General features: G+C 45.9%; 1 protein-coding gene and 1 long non-coding RNA gene across 12 annotated transcripts in view; one reads left to right on the top strand and one right to left on the bottom strand.

Moving 5' to 3' along the window:
- LOC118967246 (uncharacterized) overlaps positions 1–11997 on the bottom strand; it is a 47839-nt gene extending 35842 nt beyond the window's left edge. The window contains exon 1 of the long non-coding RNA XR_012122299.1: positions 11867–11997. This is a non-coding gene — a long non-coding RNA (uncharacterized lncRNA). The remainder of the gene's footprint in view (positions 1–11866) is intronic.
- VPS35L (VPS35 endosomal protein sorting factor like) overlaps positions 1–12867 on the top strand; it is a 133811-nt gene that overhangs the window by 113647 nt on the left and 7297 nt on the right. For 9 of the 11 annotated variants that reach the window (XR_012122294.1, XR_012122295.1, XM_073215497.1 and 6 more), the window contains one exon: positions 7100–7265. The exons of the other annotated variants lie outside the window; for them this stretch is intronic. Coding sequence is in view for 7 of the 9 variants with exons in the window: in XM_073215497.1 (XP_073071598.1) it covers positions 7100–7265 (166 nt within the window). In the remaining 2 variants the exon portion in view is untranslated. The remainder of the gene's footprint in view (positions 1–7099; positions 7266–12867) is intronic. 11 annotated transcript variants of the gene reach the window in all.

Genomic DNA, 12867 nt, shown 5'->3' with positions numbered 1-12867 from the left:
CTAATCCATCTTGCTTAATTGAAACTCTAAGCTCATCGATTAGTAACTCTCTCTGCTTTAGTAACTTTCCTTCTCTCTGCTCCGGGAAACCACTATTCCACTCTTTGATATGATGAACATGGCTATTTTAGATGCCTAATATAAGTGGAATCATACAGTATTTGTCTTTCTGTGACTGGTTTATTTCACTTAATGTCCTCACGGTTCATCTACGTTGTTGTATATGACAGCATTTCCTTCTTTTTGTAAGGCTGGATGGTGTCCCATTGTGTGTGTACCACCTTTTCTTTATCCATTCATCTCCATAGGTATTTAGGGTGTTTCCACATCTTGGCCATTGTGAATAGTGCTTGAGTGAACATAGGAGTGCTGGTAATATCTCCTGGAGTTGCTGATTTTAATTATTTTTGGATAAGTACCCAGAGGTGGGATTGCTGGATCATATAGTAATTCTGATTTTAATTTTTTTAGGAACTTCCATACTGCTTTTCATAGTGGCTGCACTCATTTTGCATTCCCACTAACAGTGTACAAGGCTTTTAAAAGATGGGTTTGAAAAGCTTTGATTCATTTTATTTGTTAAAAAAAAGTAAGCCCACCATCCAAAAGACAAACAACAACAAATGTTGGCGAGTTTGTGGAGAAAGGGGAATCCTCCTACACTGCTGGTGGGAATGTAAATTAGTTCAACCATTGTGGAAAGCAATATGGAGGTTCCTCAAAAAACTAAAAACAGAAATACCATTTGACCCAGGAATTCCACTCCTAGGAATTTACCCTAAGAATGCAGGAGCCCAGTTTGAAAAAGACATATGCACCTCTATGTTGATTGCAGCACTATTACAATAGCCAAGAAATGGAAGCAACCTAAGTGTCCATCAGTAGATGAATGGATAAAGAAGATGTGGTACATATACACAATGGAATATTATTCAGCCATAAGAACAAAACAAATTCTACCATTTGCAACATCATGGATGGAGCTAGAGAGTATATGCTCAGTGAAATAAGCCAGGTGGAGAAAGACAAGTATCAAATGATTTCACTCATCTGTGGAGTATAAGAACAAAGAAAAAAACTGAAGGAGCAAAACAGCAGCAGACTCACAGAACCCAAGAATGGACTAACAGTTACCAAAGGGAAAGGGATTGGGGACGATGGGTGGGAAGGGAGGGATAAGTGGCGGTGGGGGGAAGAAAGGGGGCATTATGATTAGCATGTATAATGTCGGGGGGTGGCACAGGAGGGCTGTACAACACAGAGAAGACAAGTAGTGATTCTACAGTATCTTATTACGCTGATGGACAGTGACTAATGGGGTATGTGGCGGGGACTTGGTGATGGGAGGAGTCTAGTAAACATAATGTTGCTCATGTAATTGTAGATTAATGATACAAAAAAAAAACGAAAACCATTTTTTTTTTTTATTTTAGGAGAGCAAGGTACAGGCTTTTATTTAGAAATAAAGTGAGAGAATAGAGCTCCTGGCTCATGCCAGGAGGGGACAAGAGAGCCCATAGTGGTGTGTTGTCTAGGGGGTTTTATAGGCAGTTGAGGATTTTTCAAGAACATGAAAAAACTTAGGGGTATGGACTTGTTAAGTGGTCTCTGAATATTGAGAATTAACTTAACACCAGCAACTTCCTCTGATGATTTCTCTCTGAGATACTAGCATCTTGGTCTGGGGGCATATGAAACAAGGCCACCTGCTCAACCCCCCAAGGTGGGCCGAGGTATTATTTGCTAAAGAGTAAGTTAAGAATTTTTAACATCAAGAATTTTTAACATCTTAACTTCTTGGGCATTAAAATGCAATCTTATCTTTAAGGTGTAATCCTTCTTGCCTTTTACTGTGTTGTTTATGCCTGGGCTTATTTGCTAAATTAGTTGCCCAGTTTGTAAAATCACTTCATCAGATCTGAAGAAGAAAAGATAGCACATAGGCCTGGGCCTTTTAGCATGCTAAAGTGAATCTTACACATGATTATAAATGGTTAGCATAATAAAACATTGCTACTCTTCTTTATCTGGGGAACATTAACTGATCTCACTGAAGAATGATCCTAGAGCTTAATGTTTAACATAGAGTTTTAGTAGGGGGGTTTCCTTGCATGTAGTTACATTGCTCTGACTGCAAATATCCCCGCCCTGCCCCCTCCGGAAGCCCTCACCCTACTCTGACTACATCCACGGTCCCTGTCTCATTCCTCCCTCTACAGATAGAGACCCCAGCTGCTGCTAGGGAAAGAGGGGGATGACCTCTCTGGTTGCTTTATGCTGAGAGGGGGCACAGTAAGGGGTGCAGCTAGGTCTCCATCAGTGGTCAGTTGAGAGGGCCTCGGAAGATGGGCACTTCTATTCCAGGTTCCATTTCTATTAACTATTTGCAGTTTTGTGGCTTAAATGACAATGGTTAAAGATCTGATGAGAGCCTACTGTAAGGCAGTTGACATAAGGAAATTCGGATATATCTCCGAAGTTATCCCAGACGAGCCCCCAAAGATGATGCTGGGGTTCTTGTTCACGAAGCTGAAGAATGAGCTTCACAAACACTCAAGGTAGGAGAGCAAGGTACAGGCTTTTATTTAGAGATAAAGTGAGAGAATAGAGCTCCTGGCTCATGCCAGGAGGGGACAGGTCCCCGAAAACCATTTTTGATCAAATAAAATACCTAGCCCACTTTATTCATCCTTATAAATGCAGAAGTAAATATCCTCCCAGGCAGCCCTCTGTCCTCAGCGAGCAGTGCCCCTTTGGGAGCGTTTTGAAGCCTTCTGCTTTGGTGTTAGTCGCAGTCAGCCTCTCAGTGGACTGCAGGACAGTCTTCTTTGTGTAACTGAACTATAGGCACTTCGCTGTTGCGCTTTACAGGTACTGCATTTTTTACAAATTGAAGGTGGCAACCCTGCACTGAGCAAATTCTTCCTACAGCAGTTGGCCACTTTGTGTCTCTGTGACACAATTTGGTATTTCCCTCAATATTTCAGACTTTTTTCATTACTATTCTATTTGTTATGTTGATCCATGATCAGGGATGACTTGCTGAAAGCTCAGATGATGGTTAGCAGTTTTTAGCAAAAAAATATTTTTTAATTAAGGTTTATACATTATTCTTTTAGGCATACTGCTACCATACACTTAATAGACTCCAGTATAGGATAAACATAACTTTTGTATGCACTGGGAAACCAACAAGTTCCCTTGACTCACTTTGTTGTGATACTTGCATTATTGCAGTGGTCTGGAACTGAGCCTGCCATGTCCCTGTGGCCTGCCTGTAATAGATTTCTTCTGTCGACATTTGGTAGGACAAGTAGAGTAGAACTGATTGGACAAGTTCAGTGTTAACTGATTTTGAGTCAGGTGAAATTTGTGAACAGTGCAAATATTATTACCTTCAGTTTTCTGGCACTAGTCACCTAGGACACAGCAGGTGTGTGTCTTTTCTACTTCTTATCCTTGTGCAAGGTCCAATGATAAGCATAAATGATATCCAGGTATTAAGCTTCATTCATTCTGTCTATTCTGCAAATACTGTTGGTCTGGGAATTGAGGCATGAACAAGAGAAATGTGTCTTCCCACTCAGTAGATAGACACCAAGCAAATACACACTTAACTACAGTTGTGCAAAGTGCCATAAAGAAGCCCAGGGCCCTCTGAATGCCTCAGGTTTGAGGGGAAGTAGGTCAGGGAAGTTCTCTGAGAAAGTGCACCTGGAGCTGAGAGCCAAAGGAAGACTAGTGGTTAACTGAGCACAGAGGGGGAAGGAGAGGCTTTCTGGGTGGAGGGGACAGCAAGGGTAAAGGCCTAGAGGTGAGAGGGGCTGCACAGGAAAAGGGCCGTGGTGACTAGTGCATGGGCACGCTGAGGGACATCAGGGGCTTATGCTGGTGGGATCGACGGCTGGCTCCTTCCTTCAGGGCCAGGTAGCTCCACAGACAGTAAGATGGTTCCCGAAGCCTCCCATCTCCATGGTGATCTGCCTCCTGCCCTCCCGCCCATCACTCCCCCCACCCAGTGCCCTTCTTCCCTTTCCTGCTCTTCTCCCAGCTCTCCCATGTTCTGGCTCCTTTTCTAAAGGACTATTGTTTATTTAACCAACATTTAGTTACCTCTTACGATGAGCCAGCCTGCAAGCAGTTCACAAATATCCACTCCAAACAAGCCTGCTAATACCCTTTCACCAAAGGAGACCATGACCCAGAGCAGTGAAGTGACTCACCCAAGGTCACCAGCTAAGTAAGTGGCCAAGACAGAATTGATAGCCGGGATGTGTGTCCTCAGCACTCTCTCTACTGCCTCTCACCTTAGCTCCCCCTGGGCAGTTGGTCATTTGTGGGGTATTCCTGCTTCTCCCAAGGAGAAACATTTAACAGAAGGATTCCCATGAACTGGAAACTGAAAGGGGTATTGTGAATAGCGGAGGCCAGGCCCCCAGCCAGGCAGCTGGGGGAGAAATTTTAGTCTCTCTCAAGTGCCCTGTGGAAGCCACCACAGAAGTATTTGCTCTGTCCGGGAGGCAGCCGTAGCCAGGACACCAGGGGGAACCTTTCCCACTCACACTGCCAACTGATCCAGGATGTTTTTTTTCATCTTTAAAAAGAAAAGTCTGTTTGCTTTGCTTCAGTTACTGGCACTGAGCCATCAAAGTACAATTAAAAGAAAATGTTACAACCACTGAAGCATGGATATCATGTGGAATTTTTTTTCCTGATAACAGAGGGTTGAAATAATCTCTCATCTTTTCAGTTATGAGTGAAAGCTCACAGAAATGGCTAACTGTGGACCTTTATGTCTCCGTTACCCCACTTTTACCTTGGTGAAAGGGTCTTCAATGGGCTCCCATGAGAGTTAAGCATTTATGTTGAAATTATGTCACTGGAACTGTTCAGATTGTTGTCTCTTTCCAAGGCAGATCCTTTAAGATATATTTTGAACATCCACATAGCAGAACAAAATAGCCTAGTTAGAAACAGCTGTTAACAAAGAAGGCAGTAGTAAGTTGCCAGCTGAGATTGGCTCTGTAAATGGAAGGCAGAGCACGGCAGGGGTAGTTTTAAGGTGTAGAGTTTGAGGCATCCAGGCTTCTGAGCATCATGTGTCGTCTTTCTTGCCAGTATATTAACAGCCATTCCATAGATGTTAGCAACTGTACAAAACATCTCATATGCCTCCACCCTCCTTCTCACCCACTGAAAATATTTCTGCTGTATATGCACCACATTGGATTGGGTGGCTGTTAATTCCCACCCACTGTGGTTCTAGCACTTCTTGTACTCTGTGCCTATCTTCAAAATAGCCGACTACATGTATATACCTTCCCCCAGTTAGCCAGCTCCATAAAATCAGAGGCATGCCTAATTCATCTGCAGAGAGGCAATATAAATAGCATACTTGTAGTGAGGAATGTCGCCTCTGGAGCCAGACTGCCAGGGCTCGAGCCTGGTTCTCCCACGTACCAGCAGTGTGGTGGAGGGGGCAGTCCCAGCAGTTTACTGGCAAACACGACAGATGAAGTACCTGTCCCCCTGGAGGTTATAGGCTAGGATGAAAGAGAGAAACAGATAAACCCAGAGATTACTGGTTGGTTAACTGAAGTAATCAATAAGAGCACTTCAGATGGTGAGAACTGTTCTGAAAAAATGAGGATGATCTGTGATACAGAGAGACTGGGAGAGGGGATTCCAAATGGACAATCAGGGAAGGCCTCGCTGAGGAACTAACATGTAAGATGAGATCCAGAGACGGTCAAGGAGCCAGGCCAGCCAACTCTTGGAGGTGAAGATTCCAGTCAGAGTGAACAGGAAGCCACAACATCCTTGGCAGGTGAACTGCCTCCCCACCCCACTCCCCACTTTACCCCCCATAGCATCCTCTCTGCCTTTGCATGCCAATCTGTGAGGGCTGCTGGCCTCTGGGGATTGTGTCACCTGGGCCTCCTTCCTTTTGGCTTCCAACTCGTTTAGCCAGTGGATGTCCCAGCAGTGGACTGGAGGGCTGGCCGAGGGCATGGGGTCATTCCCCGACACCCACTGGGCTGTGATTTGACCATGGCTTTGTTCCTCCACCCCAGGCCACAGCTCCTCCCAGCGGCTGCTCCAGCTGTAGGTCTTGCCTGGTCCAATCATGCCACTCCCAACCCCATGCTTGCAGCCACAGTGGTAACAGCTTCCTGCTGTTGCCAGCCTCTGGGTGCCTCCCTTTCCTCAGTAGTTCTCTTCACTCTTCTCGAGTTTATAAATAATCCCTCACAAAGCCATCCTTATCTAACCCGTTTGAGTGTGCCTTCTGTGTGCTGGCAGCACCCTGAGTGGCCCTGCTGGTCCCAGGAGCCATAACGGTGTGGCTAGAGTGAGTGCAGGGCCAGCTGTGTGGGCGGCTCAGCAGGGAGGGGCAGGGCATGTATTCCAGCAGGAGGAGAAGCCTTTGGAGAGTGTAAAGGGAGGGGAGCCGCATAATCGCAGGTAGCCTTTGGAATTGATGGAAGCTGCCAACTTTTTTGAGTCCTTCTCTCTTTTTTGATTCAGTTTAGCATCTGAGGAACACTTACAAACTCTATGGCTGTCTCAGGGTTCTCCTCTACCAAGAGCACATCCTCAATTTAGCTGTTAATATCACTGAATGCCCTAAAGAGTGAGGCTATATTTAAAGTCTTTGCCTTTGGTGGTGACAGTGATCATGGGGGCTCACCCGAGGTAGGTGGCTTCTGCTATTCGATCTGCTGTGAGACCCGCAATCTTGCTGTTGTACTTGGAGGAAGAGGGCTTTTTACTCTTGTGCATGTAAGAATAAGATTTTAATTTTGGAAACAGGCCATTAAGCTGACAGGTATCTTTGCCTTCTCATTCCTCAGACCTAAAGAGAGAAGCTCTCAAAGCTTGTGTCCCCCGACTGGAGCGTGCTGATTTGTGGGATGAACATTTGGTCATTTGTCCTTGTTTAACCAGGTTTATGAGTGGGCTTGCCTTTGTAAAGTAGCTGGCACTTAAATTTCTCTACAGCTGCTAAAGGGAGGGACCCATGTTTTTGTTTTGTTGTGTATTGTTTTTTTCCTCCTTCATATCAAGGATTACTTATCCTTTTTTGGTTTTCGACTAGGATCATCCCGAACATGGAGTCCTATTTCTTGTCCGAGAGCTCCTCAACGTGATCCAGGACTACACCTGGGAGGATAGTAGTGATGACAAAGTCCACATCTACACCTGTGTCCTGCACCTCCTATCTGCCATGAGCCAGGAGTCCTACCTCTACCACATAGACAAAGGTAGCAGGGTCCCTTCCCACTCAGCTGCACTGGGCTTGAATTTTGTGAATGTTTTCATTTTCTTTTATTTAAGCCCTCTGGTGTTTTACCTACCAGCAGCTTCTAGTCTGGGGTCTTGCTAAACGTGCCCAAAGAATTACCTGGAGCAGCTCTTAAGAATGCAGATTCTTGGTCACATCTTGTCCCTTCTGAATTGGAATCCCCAAGAAGAGACCTGAGAATTTTATCTTTAATAAGCATCCACGATCCTTGCAATAATCAGACAAGTTTGGACAAACACTCATAAAAGTGGTTAAATACACACAGGCGTCAGCCTCACCCCAGGCCTGTTCCTAGTCACAGTCTCAGGTGGGACCCTAGCGTGGGTGTTTTTCCCCAGTTCTTCAGGTGGTGCTGAGGCTCAGTGACCCGTTGGTTCAGGTGCTGAGGAGGGAGGAGTTGGCCCTGCTCCGCCACGTGCTACCATCCATTGTGAATTTGCTGCTCTGAGTTTGGGAACAGCCTTCTTACGTCCTTGCCCGTAACATGGGACTAAGCTTCCTCCTGCTTGTCGGACCCTCAGTTTCCACTGTTGGTTTCCACAAACAGCCCTATTGTAAAAAGTGCTGGGCCAGTAATTGTATACTTTAGGGTTTAAGCAATTTGTCTCTGCATTTGGAAATTTCAGAGAATACCTTTGCAGTGCTAAGGGATGGCCTTCTACTTCAGCTCTCAGGGGCTCCTATAGAGGGAATTGGGAGCTAAAAGTAGAAATGTGACTTGGGGAGGCTGGTTAGTATACTGATGATGTGGCTCCCTCGATCTGAGCTCCTGCTGCAGTCCAGGTACCACACCAGACTCCACGGCCTCTTTTTCCTCTGCTCCCCACAGCATTGCAGTGAAGACAGGCATTCATGTCCCCATTTTACATATGAGCAAGGGGATACTCAGAAACCTCAGAAAGACACAGAGGTTAAATCAAGGGCTTGTGGCCATTTGTGATGGAAGTGGAATTAAGTTGGATGGTGGGGTATGCTGCCTCCTTGATTACAAAATAACAATGTTTTAATTAAAGGATAACATATTACATACATACAATAAACTATAAAGCTCAGTGAATCATCCCAGTGTGAACACACCCAGGTAACCCCCAGCCAGGTCAAGAAATAGCACCTTACTAGTTTCCCAGAGGTCCCGTGCATGAGCATCCCTTGCAGGCCCCCTCCCAGTCAGCACCACCACTTTCCTCTCCAGAGACACACCACCTTCCTGACTTGGACCATTACAAATGCGTTTGCTAATTTGAGACTTTTATGTAAATGGAATCACTTAGCAAGCATTTTTTGGTCTGGTTTCTTTCACTGTTAACGTCTGTGGGATTCATTGCATTGTTGTGTGTGGCTGTAGTTCATCCTTTTGTGTGGCTGTCTAGTATTCCATTGTGTGGGTGGACCAGAGTTCACTCATCCCTTTGCAGATGAACAGTTACAGGTAGTGCTGCTGTGAACATTCTTATACGTAATCTTGGTGTACGTTTCTCTTGGTTATATGCCTCTGGGTGGATTTGCTGGCTCAGAGGATTTGCTTCTGTGCAGCTTGGGTAGTTACTGCCTCAGTTTTCCAAAGTGGTTATACCAAGTGACACTCACACCCTGCATGAAAGAGGGTTCCATTTGTTCCCTGGTGTGGCCAGTCTTTTTCATTGTGGCTATTCTGAGGAGCGTCATTTGTACTTCTCTGATGGCTAAAGAGGTTGAGCACCTTTCCTGTGTTTGTTGGTATTTTCATTTCCTCTTGTTGGGGGTTCTAAACAGCAGAGAAACTTTGTAGGACCAGATACTGGCATGGAAGTGACTCTGCAAGCTGTCGCCTCTTCTCTTCCTCACGGAGATTCGGCTCATCCTCAGTCTAAGCCATACACCAGGGCCGACTGCAGGCACCAGAACCTAGCAAAGGGAGGGTGACCATGTTTGACAGGCGGGAGCCTAGTTTTCTAGCTTTTAGAGATGAAAACAGAAGGTGGGTTTTCTTTTCCTCCTCTTTGGCCCAGCCGTGTTTACCCTGGATGCACAATTGTGACCTGATAATTGTCTTAGTAGAAGAGAGGCTCAGGGATACAGGAGGCTTGTGCAGGGGCTGGGGGTTCCTTCTATTTTCCCATTACTCTATTCTAGGCAGCCTTTTAGACAGTGTTGACACAGGTTAGAACCTCTGAAAAACTGAGGTCAAATTTTCTTTTGCATTTCGAGACTGTCCTGTAATTACCTGGAGTATGAACTCCAGGGCTTTCCTGCCAGCCTGGGAGGGCATGAGCAGCTTTGCTGTGGGAGGGATGGACAGTACTGTATGCTGCTTGTTTATTTAATATGCAGACAGCATATCTAGTTGGAATAGGACAGCCAGGAATGCTGCTGGGAAGCCAGCGTAGCCCCTGCAACTCTTCCATGTCACCTGCCAGGCCCTTGAGGCATTTGGGGTCATGACCCCAGGGCCAGACAGATGCAGGGATCATGGGCTATTTTTATTTTCCAGGGAGATCATTTCTTATCATGAGAGCCGCCTTGGACTCTCAGGTCCACTGTATGCTCTGGCCTGACCCAACTTCCTTTTCATTCTCAAATTCCTCTCTTCCTCTGTCCCAGTGTTAGCATGTAAGCTTGTTTCCCACCTCCTGCCCCTTTTTTCCACTTTCTTTAGTGAATTCAACCTGTAGGGCTCTGCCTGGTCTCGCTAATTCCAGTATTCCATCCCAAAGCTAGATTTTAGGGTACTGTGGCTCCCGTCCCACTTGCTGCAGACATTGAACACACACTGCAGTGACGGCCTGATGGCTGGTCTGCATCTCCCAGGAGGACGTGAACTCTAAGTGCAGGCACCAGTTTGGCCTTGTTCTCCGTGGCCCCAGCTTCTAAGCCCAGAATCTGGCAAGAGTTGGCCCTCACCCAGGATGGGCTGGGTGGTATTCATGCACACCAGCAAGTAAGCAGCCTGCTCTGAACATACCTCTAGCCTCCCTGGGTAGGAAGCCTACAGCTTGGGTGGTTGGACACAGGCAGTCTAGACTTTCTCTCTCAAGTGCTGGACTTAGAATAAGAGTAGATTCCAACCAGAGTAATACTGGGAATTTATGCCAGGAGCCATTCTGATCCTCAACAGTAGATATGAGAAATTCCTTCACCAGCTGTACTTTGCTGCCCTATAATATCAGGTGGTGGTGAATAGCTGAATCAGATTCTTCCACTTTTAAAAGAGTAACTCATCTTCTGCATGGTGGATAGCAGTCACAACACAGCTGGCAGAGCCACTGTAGAAATCCTGGGACCAACCCCTGTGGCCCAGGGCTCTTCACTACCAACCTGGTGTCCAGCAAGCAATTGCAAAGCAAATAGTTGGCCTGGGAAAGAATTCCCTGAAAGTGTGTCCATAAATGGGCAATTCAGAATTGGATTAGAGATTACCTGTGGACCAAGAAGCAGGAGAGCAGAGGACCAGTTGTTCTTATTCTTAGGCAGTATGTTTGTGGTAACCTGACCACAAATGGTTCAGCTAAAACCAAAAAGTGTGTGTGTGTGCGCGTGTGTATGGGTGTGGTAGAGAGTTTGCACAGAAGTAGCAAAATGGTATGAATTGGTGATTCTAGGTGAGAAATAGGTGTTCAGTATACTATTTTTCCTGCTTTTCTATATCTTTGACATTTTTCAAATAAACAGCTGGTGGGTGGTGAAGAATTTTCATCACCCCAAAGTCTAGACCCAGTAAACACTAACTTCCCTTTCCCCCCCCTTCCCAGCCTCTGGGGACACTGTTCTTTCAGTATGAATTTGCCTATTATAAGTCCCTCATATAAGTAGAATCACACAGTGTTTGTCCTTCTGTGTCTGGCATATCTTGCTTATAATGTTTTCAAAATAAATCCATGTTGTGACATGTATCAGAATTTCATTCCTTTTTATGATTGAAAATTCCATCATATGAATAATTCCATATACATTTTGCTTATCCAGTCATCTGTCAGTGGACATTTGGGTTGTTCTCACCTTTTGACTGTTGTGGATAATGCTGCTGTGAACACTCAAGTACAGGCGTCTGAGTCTCTGCTTGCAGTGCCTTTGGGCTCATAACTAGCATTGGAATTGCTGGATCATAGGGTAATTCCATTTAGCTTTTTGAGGAACCAACACCATTTTTACAGCAGCTGTACCATTTTATATTTCCACCAGCAGTGCCTAAGGCTTCGGGGTTCCACATCCTCACAAATATTATTTCCCTTTTGTTTAATAATAGCTCTCCTCGTGTGTGAGGGGGCCACTGGATTTTTAAGGCTTCCCCCACTATTTCCAGACTGTGCATTCCCACCAGTCGTTTTCCCAAGTCTACATAAAAGCAAGTATTCTCATTGTTTTCCACCTTTGCTGCTCTGATAGGTGATTCTTTTTTAAAGGTCTGTGGTTTTAGTTCTCTGTGCTTTGATTACTAGTAAAGCATGAACTATTTTCATAAAATTATGGCCCAGGTAGTGTGTTTCTGATGCCCTGACTGTTGATGTATTTACCAGTTTCCCATCAGTAACCCTAACCGAGTCACTTTCTTAGAAGCTCAGAGGGTGTCCCCACACATTGTACCTTCGCTTTTCTTGTCTTGGGGGCATCTGTTGAATGTGATCCCCTGGCTCTGTAGCTTGTCATCAGTGGTCCAATGACTGCTTCTGACAGGTAACTTCTGCCTTTGACTGTGATGGGACTGTCCACAGTGGCGCTCCGAGCCTCACCTGCCTACAAGCTTCACTGTGTGCTGTGTGTCCCTTGCTTGTGATGTCACCACTTGTTCGTATCACACAGGTTCACAGGCCCTGCTATGTTCTCATAAATACCATCTCTTTTGAATTGTAGTTACCTGAGAGACCACATCCTTCTCACTTACTGATGAGTGTGCCCTGTAATTGGGTGAGAAAAGCATGGCAAGTTCTAGTCCAGCAGATAAGCTAAATTGGACCGTTTATTAAATGCCCCTAAAGCACCAAGTGGCTTAGCACCATGTGCATGCAGCCACATGAGCATGGCCACAGCCTCCAAGACACCGCGTGGCCCCTGGTTTCCTAGATGCCAGTGACCAGTGCTGGGCCTCTGCCAGCTCCGAAGCAGCCAAGAGCTGCCACTGCACTTCCGCTCATCATGATCACTCAGCCCCACTGGTGCTCCAAGGGTTTCTCTGCTGAGTCAGGCCCCTAAGACAGCATGGCTTGTTCATGCCGGGTCGGAGTGACTGTGCTCAACCACATACAAATTGGCATTTGGGAGTTGGGATGAAAGCAGCCAAGAAAGGATGCAGCAGGGAAATGGGGGAAAGCTCCAGGAGTGGAGGGAAGGAATCCACGGCAAGGCAGAGGCTGGCTCATTACTGACGCTAAGACTCCACAGCAGCCTGGCCCTCATCTCCACAAAACAGGAAAGAAAAGAAAGGAAACAACGTAAGTGCCCACAGCAGAGACCAGCTAAGTACTTCCTGGTCCATCGCACAGTGGGATCCTGTTCAGCCATTAACACAAAGCAGCAGATCTGTGTATACGGGTATGCAAATGGCCCAAGTACATCACAGCGCGACAAAGCCAAGCACACAACAGCAC

This window comes from Manis javanica, chromosome 10, assembly GCF_040802235.1.
Source record: "Manis javanica isolate MJ-LG chromosome 10, MJ_LKY, whole genome shotgun sequence".
Lineage (NCBI taxonomy): Eukaryota > Metazoa > Chordata > Mammalia > Pholidota > Manidae > Manis > Manis javanica.
The sequence above is the reverse complement of the archived record's forward strand: the minus strand, read 5'-3'. Positions and strand labels throughout refer to the sequence as shown.